The 17,382-nt window shown below is 41.4% G+C and overlaps 1 protein-coding gene across 5 annotated transcripts in view; it reads left to right on the forward strand.

Moving 5' to 3' along the window:
- PAPOLA (poly(A) polymerase alpha) overlaps window positions 1–17,382 on the forward strand; it is a 70,641-nt gene that overhangs the window by 10,597 nt on the left and 42,662 nt on the right. For all 5 annotated transcript variants that reach the window (XM_019481614.2, XM_019481613.2, XM_019481612.2 and 2 more), the window contains exons 2-6: window positions 5,365–5,538; window positions 6,163–6,229; window positions 9,503–9,584; window positions 10,657–10,766; window positions 15,908–15,961. In XM_019481614.2, the coding sequence (XP_019337159.1) occupies window positions 5,365–5,538; window positions 6,163–6,229; window positions 9,503–9,584; window positions 10,657–10,766; window positions 15,908–15,961 (487 nt within the window). The remainder of the gene's footprint in view (window positions 1–5,364; window positions 5,539–6,162; window positions 6,230–9,502; window positions 9,585–10,656; window positions 10,767–15,907; window positions 15,962–17,382) is intronic.

A 17,382-nucleotide genomic window follows, 5' to 3' on the forward strand; every position in this document is an offset into this window, starting at 1 on the left:
TGCTGTGTGTGACGTACAGGCTGGACCTGGTGTTGTGGGTGTAGCACGGGTTTGGTCCCAATACAGCTTGCAGACCAGCTCAGCGACTCTTAACTGACCCACAGGGCCAGATGAGGCTGAGTTTAATGTCCCTGGTCTAAGGCTTTTCACCTCCTGACCTGGACTCCAGCCTACCCCAAATCAAAGAGCAGAGGGCTCAGAAATGGGAATGCTTCTGATAGTATGAAGACTAGCAGGAATTGGGTCCCTTACCTGCAGTTACAAGAGGGGGCAAATGTGTGGGGATGTCATCTGCTGACAGCACCTGTGCCAAACAGAAGCTTATTTTTTTTTTCTTGTTATTGTTTCTAACCCTGTTTACAGTTACTTGTGCTTCTTTTCCACTGCATACAGCTCAGTCAGTTCTCTTTTCCTCCTTTGACAACATGTTTAGCAGAGTTTAACATTTTTGCTATTTCTCTTTCTAGTTATGGTTTATAAAACACATGAACTAGAAATTGTAACTGTTGGAAAAATACTTTGGAATGTGATCATAAGATACACAGTTCCTAGCAAAAAAATTGTCTAGTTATGTTGTCTTGGATGGAGTATGGTTAAGGATGCCTGTTAGAATTTGTATACTGAAAAGTCTGCTTTTTTGCATCATTGAGTAAACTCCCTATTCTTGTAACTTCACTACAATAGATATTTTCCTTTACAAATATACATTTTGTAATGCCCAGTGTAAATTTGTTTTAATATTTAGATTCAATTCTATACCATTACACAGTTGCATGTGTAAAATTGGTTAAAGTAATTTTGAAATGTTTCACAGGTAAGTTCAGAAAATGAATACATTTAATTTAGTACTTCTAAATATCCACTTTTGCTAGTCAGGGAAAATTTGGAGACCAAAATAATTAAAATTTTCAAGCTAAGAGTAACTGAAAGAAGAAAAGGAAAATATAAGAGGAGATGCATTGCAAACTTAACTTTCATGGTAGCTGTCACTTGCTGTAATATAAGCAATACAAGTTAATCACATCTTTAGTAATGTGGATAAATATTTAATGAAAATATCAGCGCAGAACTGTTGTCTCTAACTTTGTGGTTACTAAATAAAGCAGTTCCTGAAATCCACTACTTGGACTAGTTGATTGACAGTCTTACATGAGAATAATGTTCCTGAGAAGAATATTCTCATCAAAACTTTCTCATCAGTCATGGTTCTTTTTTTCCCCAAATAATTTTTTCACCTGAAACTTGAATTCTAATTATGCACTGGCATTTAGCGATTTTCTCCTTTTTAAAGAAACTTTATTCTTGGGGTCCAGAGAACAGTAACATATAACAGGCTTGTCTTTTTATAGTTCAGTTATTAATTAATGAAGATTTTGTTTGGTAACAAACAAACTTTCTCATGCTTAAAGCAAGCTAATACAAATGGTAATGTGAGATTAAAGGTTTAGTTCTTGGGTGGTTGTTACATAGAATTCTTTGGAACTTTACTTTTGCCTTAATTGCACAGTATACAGGCAGGCAAATAGGGATAAATGTCTTTCTCTTGAAGCTGTGCCTGATGGCAAATTTCATAGCCTCACTAGAGGCCTTGTTTGTGTGCACACATTACAGCAGCTTAACTAGAATTGTTTTAAAATCAATTTAAACTGGCAAACGCTTATATTGGCTAACAACTGGTTATATTGATTTCAGTTAATTCAGTCAATTGCAAGATAAGACGTGAGAGGCTTTTTTTTAAGAGACTTCACAACAGGACCTTCATACAAATTACTAATTTTGTTTTCTGAAAGTCAAAGTAGCTAGAATACTGAGAGATGACCTGCAGAAACAAAAATAGGCCTTTGCTGTTTTCTGATTCATTCTGCATGTAGGTATTCTATAAGGTGTTTTAGTCTGATATAATTAAAGCTCTGTTAGGGTCTAAAAGACTGGTGTTTGGAGAACTAATGTAGTGATGATATATTTGCTAAAAATGAAAGGTCTACTTTTGAGGGGTTGAACAGTATAAAATGTAGGGGTACACCAATAAAGATTTTCTTGGCCAATACTGATAGTTGATGATTAACCAGCCATATTGGGTGATACCAACCCAATAACCAGTTTACAGGAATGCAGCTGGGTAACATGGAAAGCAGCTCCCTGCAGGTATGTCTGTGGAGGGGAAGAGGCTGGGGGGAGGGGACAGATCAAGGCCCCCCGTGGGGAGTGAGGGAGTGGAGTTGGGGGCGCTGCCTAGCTAGGGCAATGAATTGGACCTGGGGCAGGGAGTGGGACAAATCCAGGGTGGCTTGTACAGGAGCTGGCACTTAAAAATTGTGGTGGGGGTACTTGAACTAAAGCTTGCCGAATAAGCTTTAGTTCAAGCCCTGCTGCCACCATTTTTAAGTGTGGGAATGCTTTTAAGTGAAATGGGGCAAGGATAGATGCCCCACTGCATGCTCAGGGCTCTCTTCCCTGCTGCCTTTGCCCTGGGGGCCCTATGCTGGCCATGTGCCCACTGCCTGCCTGGCGGCAGCAGCAGACACAACTTGCTGCCACTACTGCTGCCAGGCAGGTAGGGGGCGCACAGCTGGCGTGGGGCTCATGGAGGAAAGGCAGCAGGCCAAAGAGCTGTAAGCCTGCAGCAGACAGCCTACATTCATCCTGTGCACAAATCTGGGGGGGTGGGGAATGGGACATGCTCCTCTTGGGGAGTCTGCACAGTGGCAGGAAGCCACTGCCCCTCCTGCACCCCCTGGATGAGCTATTCACGGCTCTATCCTGCTCCCTGCCCTGGCCCCAGGTCCCATTTGTCATCCTAGTTGAGCAGTGCCTCCAGCCCCTGCCCCACTCCCTCTCTCTCAGTGGAGGCCTTGATCTTCCCCCCCCACACCCCTTCACAGACTTACCAGCAGAATGCTGCTCTCCACACTGCTGGGCTGCATTCCTAGCTATGTACATGAATGCTGCTGCACGCACTATTTATCGGTGATATTACTGGCTACACCGGCCAAAAAAAAACAATAACTGATCATGTTAATTTTCTTTTTATCAGTGCTGATCCAATATACAACCAATATATTAGTGCACCTCTATTTAAGGTATTGTTTTGGTGGGTTATTGTTGGTAAGAAACCTTTGAATAAAGGGAATTCAGTATTTGTCTTCCCCTTCACATTATATTTTGGAGCTCAGAAAAATGGGCCCACACATGTTTTAGTGGTTCTGTAAACCCACACTTGCCTATTCTTAAATTTCAAAGGCGTAAAAAAAATCGGTAAATCACTTCCAGACAAGTGAAAAGAGGACAAAAGCCCAGTTGGGGGCGAGAGAATATTTTTCCCTCCCCACCTCCAAATGCTCAAAGTACTATATTTATGTAAGATTTCTTCCTGTGTCCTTGTCATAAACTAGATGTTTTTCCAAAATTGTACGCAAGCAGTGGCTCTTTCTGTCACTGCAGCAAGGTCCTCCTTTGCATAGGGCTCACCAAGAAGTCGGCAAATGAGCAAATGCTCCATGGTCTGCACTTCACTGTATGTGCATGTATTCATGTCATTAGAGTAGACCTTTTGATCTTTCAGTTGGTGTGCATGGGCAGTTCAGGCATCGCCATGTTGACCAGTCTGTATCAGCCCCTGTGGGATGGTCCTCCTGGGGTTCCAGGTCCATTTCAGAGCATCTGCTTGCATGTAATCTTTCTTTCCATAACCTCAGTCACACCTTGTCAGCTGTTGTGTCCAGGGCTCCAACACTAGTCACAGAATTATTTTCTGGTTTTTTGTTTTTTTGTTTTTTAAGCTGTTGGGTACCTCTGTGTGACAATACAGTGGATGTCATAAACACTCTCATATGTATCTAAGACTGGCCAATGTGAATGCCTTTGAATAAATGCTGAAAAGGGAAATTGTTCTTGCACTTAATGTGCTAGTTAATTCTGTGTTCCTTCAAGTTTATTTTTGTTTTAAAATACTATTGCTTCAGTTGGTTCAGAATTTTGTTGGGGGAGGCATGTTAAATTAAATGTTCTGTTAGTTTTATTATGATCTGAAGCTCTGTTAACAACAGTTTTCTCTCACTCCCAAGAGTGTGGATGGTTTGGAAAGTCAGACTTGGGTTTGCTTTGAATATGAAAATAGTGATGTTTAAGCATTCTTTCAGACTTTTTTTTTTTTTTTAAAGAAGGAAATTACAAATTAACTATTTATGAGAGGAAGACTATCAATTTAAATCACATTGCCATGTGCAGATTTTGTGTTCACCTTTGCAGGGAACCCAATGGTTCTTCAGTGGAGACAAGATTAAAATCTACTGCTGAACACTTGTAAAGACTTTATCTATGATCAGTTTTCCAGGGTTTATTGGGAAGTGCATTGAATCATTTCCATGCGCTGCTCTGGGAATAAAATTGTGAGCATTTTGTTAGGCTCAGTTATTTTCAATTTTATTGCTGTCCAAAACAGCATAGGCAGGACTGTGCACAGAGGGATGCTGGAAGGGGTGAGCCTGAGGATTTTTTTTTAATTGTTTTTTCTTTTGTACATAGTACTCTTCCTCTTGGCTTTCTCCAAAAGCTCTGTAAAATGTAGGGGCTGGGGACCATGCACAAAAAAACCAAAAACCTTTTTGGGTTAAGGTGAGGTGGAGAGGGAAAGGTAGAGTAGACAGGTGTGAAGACATAGATGACAGTTTACAAGCGATGGTCCTGCAAATTTGCCCTGATGTGTATCAATCAAGTGCATTTAAGATTTGCATCTAAACTGTTACCACCTACTGATTTGAGTGGGTATAAGCAAAGGCAAAATTTGAATGCTGCTTTATATTTTTCCCCTTAACGTTCTAGATTTAGACAGTAAAACAAAGAGAAAACAATTTTAATTTTAAAATACTTAACACTACTTGAAAATTGCAGAAGTCTAACTTGAAAAAAAGAACAAGTTTGTAATATGTTTTTCAATTGATATTATTACTCTGCAGTTTTGTCAAGCAATCCATAATAACGCAGTTTATTTTTTTTCAAAAGTATGTTGGTTATAAAGTGTCATTGATACTCTAGAACTTTTGCTTTCTTTGGCTAGTAAAAATGGATATAATTTTGAATACATACCGGGAGCTGATCCAAGTAAGACATGCAACTCTTATGTAATAATCTTCGTACAACCACACCTTTAGTAGAACAAACTAGGGGGAGTCATTTTATTAAATAAAATTACCTTTAAATGACAACTTCATTTTTTCCCCCCTGGGATATGGTGACAGGTACCGATAGACTTTTTTATTTTTCTTAGTGTATTTGTATTTGTGCTTGCTTACACTGTGATGAAAGAAAATAGCAGAAATTTTGTCATGTTTCTGGCAGTAACTTTATCTAATTACCTTTTATTAGTCCACTCACAACCCAGGGATCACAACAAACTCAGCAGCTACAGAAGCATTATGGCATTACCTCACCTATCAGTTTGGCTGCCCCCAAGGAATCTGATTGTGCACTTACCCAGAAATTAATTGAAACGCTAAACCCCTATGGTGTATTTGAGGAGGAAGAGGAACTGCAGCGCAGGTGAGTAAGCACTAATGGTTGTTTTAAAACTTTTTACAGTTCACTTAACTGGCTACCTTAAACCATGTTTAAATTAATTTTAAAATGCTCAACCTGAAGAGTTGATTTTTCTCTTCTTATCCAGAATATAGAGGGTCCCTACATTAAGGTTACCTTTGAATTTGACAGGATTTTGCCTTTTCCTTTCAACAGTGTCCTCTTCTAGTATTATTCCTGTTCCTTCCCACAATTCATGTTAAAACTTTCTTAAACTTGCGTCTTCTGCTGGCTCTGCTGCAGGAAACATGAAGACTCAAGAGTGATGGGCAGGCTGTGTTTTGGAATTAATAGAATAGCAACCCAAAAACATGCAGATGCTTAGAAACATATGTACAGGTGATTAGCACCTAAATTCCCAATTTGCTTTTATGGGCTCAAATTACTGAAATTAAATAACTTAAAAAAGTAGAAATGTTTTCAGAGTGATTCTTTTTAATAGCTGTATTAAAATAGTATCTCCTGTTTAAGTATGCTAAAACTGTTATTTCCATTTTTTTCTTATGGTGTAGTGATCAACATCATAGTAAAATCTTATAGTAAATCAGCAAATAGTGAAATAAAAGCATTCTAATATTTTACCAACAGGATTCTAATTTTGGGGAAATTAAACAACCTGGTAAAGGAATGGATACGTGAAATCAGTGAAAGCAAGGTATGGGTGGATTTTCCATGTACTTACTTGCATTAATGCTTGCATAAAGATACTGAAAGTGGGCAGATCCAGGAGGGGTGCAGCTACACCTTCCTGGTGCTGCTGCCACTGTTGTCCTCGGTACCTAGGTGCAGGAAGCCCCAGAACTGCCCCTCTCTAACTGTGGGCTGAGGCTGTGCAAAGTGCCTGGCTCAGCAGGGGACAGCAGCTGCAGTGAGCAGGTTTTCTTTTCCTGCGCTTGCTCTATGCTGCACCCCTCCCTATTCTTTGGCCTAGAATAGGCACTAGAAGGAGAAACCTGCCCATCACCACCACTGTCCTTGGCTAACTTGATGGGATGCCCCAGCGCTGCTTCTGATTTGCTCCACCTATGGACTGCAGGTAGCAGCTGTCTGGAAAGGGATCCCAGTTCTTTTGGGAAGAGTGATGGCAGTGCACAGGGTGCTCCTTTCAGGACCTGTTTTCCTGGGGAGCAGGGACGAGAGAGGCAGGATAGGGAGCAAGTGCTGGAAGGAGGACCCTGTAAGTTACTTACCACTATTTCTGGCAGAGTCTGGCTTAAGGTACAGGTGTTCCCAACAGTTCCTGACTAGAGTAGGACAGGAATGGCTTTGGAGCTCCCACCACCTCCCAGATCCACTGGGGGCAGTGGTAGCAGGTGGGTCATTTTTCTCTATCCTCCCTAATACCTGTTCCCTGCCCAGCTCCCCAGTGCCCTCTGGAGGCCTTGAAGCTTCAGCCATGCCTTGCCCCCAATCCTTCAGTTGAGGACTGGTGGGCTGCACATCATCCCCCCCTCCTCTTTTAAACTAAATCTGGATTTGCCCATATTAGTATGTGTCCCTTAGGAAATGAGGTCAAACTCACTAGATCAAGAGGTATATCTCATCAGAGAATTAACCTTAATGTCAATTCAAGTGAAATGAAAACTTTGTATAAACATAATGTAGGACATCTATGCTAATGAAAACTGAGAAGCTATAGTATTGCTTCTTAATTTTCAAACTGGAAGAAACCATTAACCTGCTACATAAGCAGGTTTAGAAATTACTAGTGTTCTCCAGTATTATGCATAAAATGGTCAGTTCTGTTTAATTTTGTTTGACTGAACTGGTGGTAGACTTTGAGATAAATAATGTTGGTGAAAGGATGCAAAAATTGGTTTTTGTTTTATATTGATCTGTTTTACCTTCATCAGATAAGTAATATTCTTGGTGGTGGTAGTGTCTTTTGTGTTGTGTTTTGTTTTGTTTTTTCAAACATTCTCCAAAAATAAAGTATCTTGAGGTTTAAAGCATACCTCCTATTTTAGTTCATAAAAGGATATAAGCCTAGCCACCCTTTTTTTTGTTTTGTTTTGTTTTTTACCTTTTAGTAATATCAACCCAAATGCATTTCTTTTTTGGCTTGTTTATTTTATGTATAATACTTTTTACCCTTTTACCTGTAGATTTGTCTTCTCTTATGTAGGCAGTGAAGCATGGGGGAGCACAAAAAACCCAAAAATAAATAAATAAATACATGTAGCATTTCAAACCATGAACATGTGCAACCTGTCTTAAATGACTAGACTTCAAATTGTTGGTGTCTTGCACCATTAGTTTATTGTCATTAATATGGCACCTCACATCAGGTTATATTGTACCCTGCAACACAGAAGTAAAACTTGGTGGTGGGGGAGGCAGGAATTTGGAAGCTGAAGGACAAGTATATTAATTCTGAAAATAGTAGCATGCATCTATACTCCACATATCTATGGGAGGGGGGGTGGGGGTTGATATCTTTTACTGGACCAACTGAGTAGTTGAGATACTTTTAAATTATAAGCTTTCAAGCATACCATACTCTTTATTTTGAAGAAAGGAATAATCCTATCTCTTTCTAAAAGAGTAAGTACTTTTTCCTTGAAGGATAGGAGTTTTGTGTTCAAAAGCTCATCTCAGGTCTCTTCCAACCATGTGGTGCATCCAACAGAAGATATTTTTACCCCCCTTCCATCCCTGCCCCTCACATTTCCTGGACTGTAGGGGCAGCAACATCACTTTTTTTAAGCTAGTCATAGTAATTCATCCAATATAGAATCTAGTAAGTTTTTGTACTTTATAGTGGAAGAAAATAAACATGATAGTGTAAACATTACTTGTCATTTCATACCTTCTGGAAGTAATAAAAACTGATTGAGTATAGTCTCCCTTGAAAATGCTTAAAAATCCATTGCTATACCACATTTAAGCAAAATGCTCTTAATTTGGATTCCCAGCTAATGGATTTGTTGCAGGTAAGACCATCAAGTTACTGACACTGTGATATATTACAAATTGTATTTAGGATGTGACGGGGCATAACATTTGCCTCTGTCTTCCCTGGAATCCCATGATGGTTGTCTAGCTTTTATTTCTGTATTGGCTGTTGATTACGGATGTAAATATTGTTTTAAAATTATCTGTTTAATGATTAAAACAGATGTTTTACTGTTATGATGCCATGTTACTGATTAACTGTTTAACCTCCTGTAATGACACTGGTTAAACAGTTAATCAGTAACATGGCAGCTTCCACACAACTGGTAGCTTCTCCTGAGCCCTTTGTCAGGCGTTGGAGGTATTAACAAGCCCAGCCAGACCATAGGAAGCCCCACACTAGGAGGAAGAGAGCACCTGTGAATGAGCAGATAATTGTTTGACTGAGTCATTAGGCTGCCTGCTGTTTTTCTCTTTAATCTTAGAGGTAGGGATCTCCATAGATTGCAATGGAAGTGCCCCCTGCAGTGGCTCCTTCAGTGTTTTTTGTTTTGCACCCCACCACCCTTGGTATTGCTGGGGAAGGGAAAACCAAAGCATATTTAAAACTTCTGCCAATCCTGGCAAGGGCGGGGGGCAGTGAAATGAAAAACATTAAAGAAGCTGCTGCAGGGGGACACTTCTAGCGTGATTTATGGAGATTTCTACTTGTGGTACTAAATTCCCCTCACCCCTCTCCTACCCTTCCTGCTGCCTTCCGGTTCCTGCTGGGGCACTGGGTGGCTTCTCTTCATACCCTGTGCTAAACAATAACAGGTAGGCTAACCAGTTACCGTTGGGTTTATCAGTTAAAAGAGTAATTCTTTAACCTTTCACATCCCCATTGTTGATGTATTTAAAAATTACTGTCTTACATATTTTAATCTGTGTTAGCATGCACTTTCTAAATTATTTTGCTTTATATTTCCCTTGCAGTAAGTATCTGTTTGAATGCATGACTTAAAATAACAAGGTTGTTTCTTTCTTCCACTAGAATCTTCCACAGTCTGTAATAGAAAATGTTGGAGGAAAAATTTTTACATTTGGATCCTACAGATTAGGGGTGCATACAAAAGGTAAAATTTACCTTGCCTACCATGGCAATTCTTCTCTGTGTGAATTTATAAAAAATGACATTTTATACATAGTAATATATTAGGAAAGCTATTCTGATTTGGAAGTATTTTGAAGCTGTCCAAGATAATTGGTATGAGATCTCCCTTGGAGCTTTAAATTGAAAAGGATGTCTGAGTGTACAGGCCTGGAATCCTTCCAAGACAAGCTCTGGGAAGTATGATCTGTGTGAAGCTTCGGGGGCTGATTCGATTTAGAGGAGATTCGGCTCAATTCGGTGGCCAAATCTCTGAATCCAAATTGAATAGGGAGTCCAATAAAAAGGTCTGAATCAATTTGAAGTTGTCCAAATCAATTTGGGGAGATTCAGGCAGTCAGTCCCCGCTCGCCACCACAGAGAGCTGGACCCGGACTCCATGCTGGTAAGTAAGGGTGGTGGGGCTGGAGGAAGGGGGAGGGGACCATGGGGGGACCCCAGCATCCTGGCACTTAAAAAAAAAAGAAGAAGAGGCTGCACTCAAGGGCTGCTGGGAGCTTGTGGCAGAGCCCCCCGATGCAGTGGGGGGCAGCAGGGAGCACCCCCTGCCTTGCAGGAGCCAATGAATGCAGGGTTTGTTTGTTTTTTAAGAGCCGGGAGGCTGGGGCCTGGTGGGGCAACCATTGACAGGGCTGGGAGAGGAGGCAGGGGATAGGGCCTGGCTGATTCGGCGGCGGCTAAATCTCTTAATTGGATTCAGCCAAATCGGTTTGGGACAGCGGTTTGGATTACCAAATTGAATCACTCTTCCCCAAATTGGCTGAATCCAAACTGAATAGTAGCCGCTTCGCACAGGCCTACTGGGAAGTGAAAATGCTGAAGTCAAAGGTGTATTGTTTTTTTTGAAGGTGCAGGGGTAATTAGTATAGCTTCAGTTCCTGTTACAATACCTTGAAATATCCTATACTTGAACAAAGCAAAATGAGGAATGGCGGTATCTTTTTTTTTTTCTTTTGTTGCAAGAATTCTGTTAAAAGCCACTTAGACTACTCCGTGTGGTTTATTTTTGTAACTTTGTTAATTAATCTGTGTTTTAGGTGCTGATATAGATGCATTGTGTGTTGCACCAAGACATGTGGAAAGAAGTGACTTTTTCACCTCGTTTTATGAAAAATTGAAGCAACAAGAAGAAGTGAAAGACTTGCGGGTATGTTGGTCTTCTGAAATAGAATTAAGACAAATAATGAAAATTTAAGAAATATCTGAAGCAAAAAAAACTTTAGGTCTGTTAAGATTAGGAAGCAGTTTAATTAAATTCTGCACCACTCAGACCAGTTTTAGTCCGTCTTCTGCATATTCCCATTTATGAAAGGGTTAAAAAAATCTAGACAGAGGAACCTTCTAATAGCAGTGCTCACTAGAGTATTCACAAGTTCTTTCTGTCCCTCTCCCCCTCTCCTCAGTGTTCCCAGATGTCTACCACCAGAAGCAAAATATAGTATAGATGATCTCCCATTTGAAGGAGACAGACTTTTCAGCAATGAAACATGTAAAACTTTGGACAAAATAAACATTACATGATCCATAGGTTTTTGGAGGATTACCAGGGCCTTTCTTCAGGTATTATGGACAGCTTTATCACTAACCTGATCATCTGTTGTTATGCCCATGCATGTCGCTTGTGCAAGCAGTAGCAACAAGGGATACTTTAAATTAGCGAGCAGAAACAAAGCATCCTGTAGTTGAATCTTCTCTGCTTGGTATCAGACTTTGTTTGCCATGCAGATGAAGTACTGCAAAACATTACTTAGAGATGCATGGGTTTTAGAAATAATAAAGGATTGTGCCATTCAGTTCAAAATCTTTCCTAGTTAGGGACTTCTGCCCTGTCTTCCCCCCCGAAAATATGCTAGGGTAAAAAAATATCTTGTTCAGATGGGAATAATAGAGGGGATTCAGAGTGTTCAGCTACCAAAACTTACACAATAATTCTTAATATGATAAAGAAAAGGACTTTTGTGAGGAATGAGGCAGCTCAACATGTAAATCAGAAAGTTTTAGTTTCTAGCTTTGAATATTCCTTCCCTTGTAGTCCCAAATATTTAGCTCTCTAACAGAGGACCTGCTCAAAGCATGTCTTCAAAGTTTTATATTTCAACTCTAGCTCCTTCACTAACTTAATGTCATGTGATTCCAAGACCAGATGAGGGTATATCTCAACAATTGTTAGTTTGGGACTGTTGGAAATGTAAAGAGAAGATTTAAAACCTTAGTCTGTCTGTCTGTAATGCTTTATTCACACTCCTGATTGGCTGTCTTGGCAGCCAGTCAGTGTGAATAAAGCGGTAGGGACAGCAGGCAGTGGAGGGGCCAGGCAACTGCAACTGGTCTGGCCTCTTCCCCTCCCCTCTCCACTCCATGGAGGAGGCGGCAATGGTGCGAGGGGGTGGGGAATGGGGTCGGGGATGGGAGGGAGCAGCCCCGGGCCTGAACCGCGGTTGGGGAACAGGGTTGGGCCTGAATTGGGGGAAGTGGGGAGCGGGGCTGGATGCTGGGCTCTTGCCCCCAGGGGGGCGTGGAGGGAGTGGCTCTGGCCCCAAAGGGGCGAGGGTGGGGAGAGCGAGCCTGGTCCCGGGCCTCTGTCCCCGCCCAGCACCTCCCCCTACCCCAGCAGGTGGCAACGGAGCAGACGGACAAGGGGTGCTGGCCCCATCCCCTCTGCTCGCTGCAGGCCATGAAAACTGAGCATATTGGGGGAGGGAGGGACAAGGCCAGCGCCACTGGCCACGTCCACCCCCCAGCCCTGCAGGTGGTGATGAACAGAACAGCAGGGGTGGGGCTGGCGGATAGAGGGGGAGAAGGACTGGCCCCAAAGGTGGGGGGGGGGGGGCAGAGCCAGACACAGGCCTCTGTCCCCAGCCACCTCTCCTCCCTCCCATCATTCTTGATGGGCAGTTGGCTAGTACTGCATATAAACCTTCTGGAGTAGACTGACATTTTCTTAAGGATTGCATGATAAAGATGAGCAAGGATTTCTTATATTGATATCTTATGGGGCCAACATCATAGGTGGGCTGGAGTCTTGCACTCAAATGCTAGTCTAACATTCTTCATGTTTTAAGGATTGCAGTCATTCTCTTTAGCCATACAGAACAAAATGTAACCCAGATCACTCTAAAACCTAATTAAAACACTTATTATTGGAACAAAGTCCTTCCATAGAATCATAGAGAAGTATGCTTCAAGGGGCCTCCAGAGGTCATCTAGTTCAACCCCCTACCTGCGGATTATCCCTGTCCAAACAGGCCTATATAATCCATAATCTAAACTGTGTATAAGACTACTCTGAACCCTGAAGCAACAAAGACTTAATGACCTAACCTGTCACTGGTAAAGCAGGGAAACTGTGGCAGCGTGTCCTGCCTGCTTCTATAACATGTCAGTATATGCATATGACATTGCGGGTTGAGGGCTATGCCCCGCACTCTAAAGGAAGGCAAACCCCCCTCCTCACAGTCTGTACCAGCTTGACCATGGGGTAAAGTTCCTTCCTGACCCAAAATAGAGTAATTGGACTGATCCTCTAACTAGGAACCTCTGGTTTTGGTCCTAGCAGGAGTATTGGCATACCCTAGCCAGTCCCTCCCCAGCTCAGTGCCTCAGGTGAGGCTTAAAATGCTCTGACACGTAGCAGGAAGAGGGGTGGGCGCAACCAACCAAACCCAAAAGTATTGGAAACGACCATGGTAGAACATAAACATAGCTATGCCTAGATCATCTCTGACCACTGAGGTGTCCAACCTCTTCTTGAACACCTCCAGTGATGGGGACTCCACAACTTCCCAAGGCTGTCTATTCTACTGCTTCACTATTCTGGAGGGAAGAAGTTTTTCCAGATATCTTGTCTAAACTTACTTTGCAACTACAAGCCATTTGTCTGTGTCCTCCTCTGCAGCAAGAGAGAAAAGGTGCTTTCCATCTTCTCTATGGCAGTCCTTTAAGTATTTGAAGACTGCTTGATTTATATAGGCTGTTATGCTACATTCTGATGAGGACAGTGACAAAACCATTAGGTCATTAAACTAATCTGCTTTAGAGGGGGGAGGCAGGGGAAGATGGATCACAAAGTGCCTATTTTGTTTTCTCATTTCCTAGTCATACACAGGGTGCTAGATACAGTGCAGCAAAGCAGGTATGAACCAGATTGTTCTTACATGCCCAAGTGATAGACCAGTAATGGTATATGTATTTATTTGATATGTGTTTTATTTGATTTATTTTGATTATTTGATAGAGTCTGCAAATTACTGGTAGTTATAGCAGAAATTGCCCAGTATCTGCTGTGAACTTTGTGGTTTTGAATTTGATAGCTGATAAACTTATTGAATGTGTTCATGAATATTTATTCCACTTAAGACCTATTTTTCTCTCTAAGTGCACTTAGTAGCTAATCATGTGCCTAATGTTGACATCTGTTTTTTTTTTTTTACCTGACATCACTGTAAAATTAATTTGCTAAATAATAAGCAAATAACTGTAAAAGAAGATTACATCATGCTCCTTGCATACTTTATGAACCCTCCATTGTTTGTCAGTTACAGTAATATTTTAATATTCATTACTTCAGCATTGTGGATCACTTGTCGCTTTTTTTCTTACCAGTAAAATTCTCACTGACCACTAGACAGAGTAGGGTGAAGTCTGTGTTTCATATCAATAAATTAGTGTGCTAGTTTTCTTTGAGATAGCATGCTCATAAAGGATATGTAAGACTACACATGGTTGCTAAGAGCAATTTTTTTTTTTATTATTATTATTATTTCATTAGAATAGGATATTTCAACGGTTTATCAAACCCTTCCTCCCCCCCCCCGACAACCTTAGTGTGAAGATATTTTTTACCTAGTCAGCTGAATGTGTAAGCCTGTTCTGTCCCAAGTGTGTAAGTGCATAAGTCTGACCTATATACTTTCTTGACTATGATAGTATCTACTTCTCATGTTTAAATAATTCAGATATCCAAAACATAGAAAGCTGCCACTTGCAGCTCTGTTCATTGCTCAGCTTCTGCTTACCATATTTATTCAAATTCAAGATCAGGTTTTCTCTCTCTGCCTACCGAAGGGGACAGGATAGGAGGTAGGGTGACCACCTGTCCCTAATTGGGCAGCACAGTCCTGGAATGGGAACTTCAGGTCCAGGTCCACATGACTGGGACAGCATTCGTCCTGGTTTCACAGGATCATGCTGGAATCTGGGAAATGGCGGGTTTCCCCTTGCAGACTGGTAGCTTTCTAGCCTGCCAGGGGCTGCTGGGAGCAGGATGCAGGGAGAGTCATGTGCATGTGTGCATCTACACACATGCATGTGGCCAGGAATACAGCTGGGCAGCCTGGAAAGCAGCTCCTTGCAAGTAAGTCTATGGGAGGGTGGGGGGAGACAGATTGAGGCCCCCACAGTGAGGGAGAGAGTGGGGCAGGGGCTGGGGGTACTGCCCAGCCAGGTTGGTTCCTGGGGCTGGGGCGTGGAACAGGAAAGCTACAAGTGGCTTGTCCAGGGGGTGCTGGATCATGGGGGGGTGGGGAGGAGGGCTCCCTGTCACTGTACTGCATGCACCTGCTGGGGGGCACATGTCCACCCTGATTTTTGTGTGGGATGGGGACATATTTTAAGACAACTCTCAAAATACTTATGAAGTCTATAAATGGACAATTACAACATTTTTAATTTTCCATTTATAGAATCATGAATACAGGTTACAATTAAGTAACCTCCATCTACCCAGAACATATTTTAATAAAACTGTAGTATCTGAACTTTGTGCATTAATTTTCTATCGGCTGTTTTTGTTTTATTCAAAAACCAGTTTGAGGTGGAAAAAAGATAAATGTCCATAAAGGACACTGACAGATGTGGAAGGAAAAAAGCAAACCAACACTTTACTGAAAGAAGCATCACATCAGTTTGACCCACCTTCCCAGCGTCTGTATAGCTTGTGCACTTCAAGCAGGGTTTTTTGGCATTTTTATCTAATAGTTGATTCAAACAGTTATTAGATTAAGAGCGCCAAAAAGCCTTGCTGAAGCATGTGAGCTATACAGATGCTGGACAAGCTGGGTCAAACTGACACGATGCCTCTTCTGGGTGTGCACTGTGCTTGGCATGGGGGTATACCGTGCTGGAAGTAAAGTGGCTATTTCTTTGTGATTTTTTTTTTTTTTCCCTCCCCCATGACTGTAAACAGCCTTAAAGTCTAACCTCATGGTAGCATCATTTAGACTCGCCAGCATTTTTGTAAATATTCTTTCTTCTTTGCAAAGTAAAATGTAATTGTTTTTCTTATTTCAGGCTGTTGAAGAAGCATTTGTCCCTGTTATCAAACTGTGCTTTGATGGAATTGAGGTAAGGGTTAGCCAGTTTGCTTTCCCAACCATTGTTAAAACATTAACAACACTATTGTACAACTATTCTGGAATCATCTCTTTTGTATAACAGTTGGGTATTATATTCTTAAACCTGTCAGCAAGGAATCTTGAAGTACCTTACAAAGGAGGGTTGGTATCATTCGCATTTTAGAAAGGGAGAAACAGGTTCAGCTATGACATGGCTTCCTTAGGTTTATCCAGCAAATTGGTGGCCCATTTCCGGAGTGAAGCAAGAGGTATAGTCTTGGGCTTTAGCCACTAAACAACATTGCCTCCCAGTCTTATTGTAATCGAATTATGCTTGAATCAGTGAAAAAATTGAGTACTTCATGTAATTCTTTTTTTTTTTTTTTTTTTACATGGAGGCCCAATTGTTTTCCTTTGATTCAAGTGTAATTCAATTATATTAACATAGTATATCAAAGAAGTTGCCTATTGAATGATGCAGATATTAGAACTCTTCAGTTCAGTAAACTGTTGTAACCCTTTAATGGTCACTGTCAAAAACTAACATTTGTTCAGAATCAAACTCAAAATTTGTTGTAAAGCAATGTTATGATGGAGAACAGAGATGTAACTGGTAGAGTTTATGCTCTGGGCAGCAAAAGTGTACAGGGTTTGCACCCTCAGATGCCTGGTTGGAGGCAGGTAGTTTCAGGGCTCTGGCAGTCTGGTGGGCACATGATGCTGGCTAGAAGGAAGGTGTCACTGCCAACAGCAAAGTTTAACCCTTCCCTAGGCCTACAGCCACTACAGCTTTATATCTAGATTGATGATGCAAAGCTGTTAATTTGGTAGTGGCTGCAACAGCAGCAGCTAGCTCCCTAGCATGGGAGGGCAGGGCCCTGCTACATTTTTTTTCCCCCCCTTTGTCCCCCAGCCTCAAGTGCCCTTGCCTTCATGCTAGCAGCCCCCTTTTACTGAACTCCTGGGGTTTCTGCCCCAGTCACCCACCCTTAGTTATACTTCTGTGGAAGAAGTTTTATGTGGCTTTTTCATCTGTACTAATTAAAACAAATATGTTGCTGACAGAAAGTCTAGTAGTTCCTTTGATCCCAGTATATTCAGACTCCTGATAACATCTGCCACCAGCCCCTTCTGCCCTTGGTTTCACCTGCAGTAACCTGTTGCTGTGGGATGAGACATATTTGTTCCTTCCCCTTAACAGAGAGGATTTTTATTGTGTAAGCAGCAGAATTATTGTCTCTTCAGCACCATTCTTCACTTATTTTGAAGTGTCCTATTCTCCAACGTATTAGCATGAAATTTCCTATAAAACTGCAGTGTAATCCAGACTTTCTTTTAAAATATAATTAAAAATGGCTTGCTTAACATAGATGATAATACCTTAAAGTGCAAATAAAGCCATGTTAAGAGAAAATAGAAAAATGAATAGTT

This window comes from Alligator mississippiensis, chromosome 2 (assembly GCF_030867095.1).
Source record: "Alligator mississippiensis isolate rAllMis1 chromosome 2, rAllMis1, whole genome shotgun sequence".
NCBI lineage: Eukaryota > Metazoa > Chordata > Crocodylia > Alligatoridae > Alligator > Alligator mississippiensis.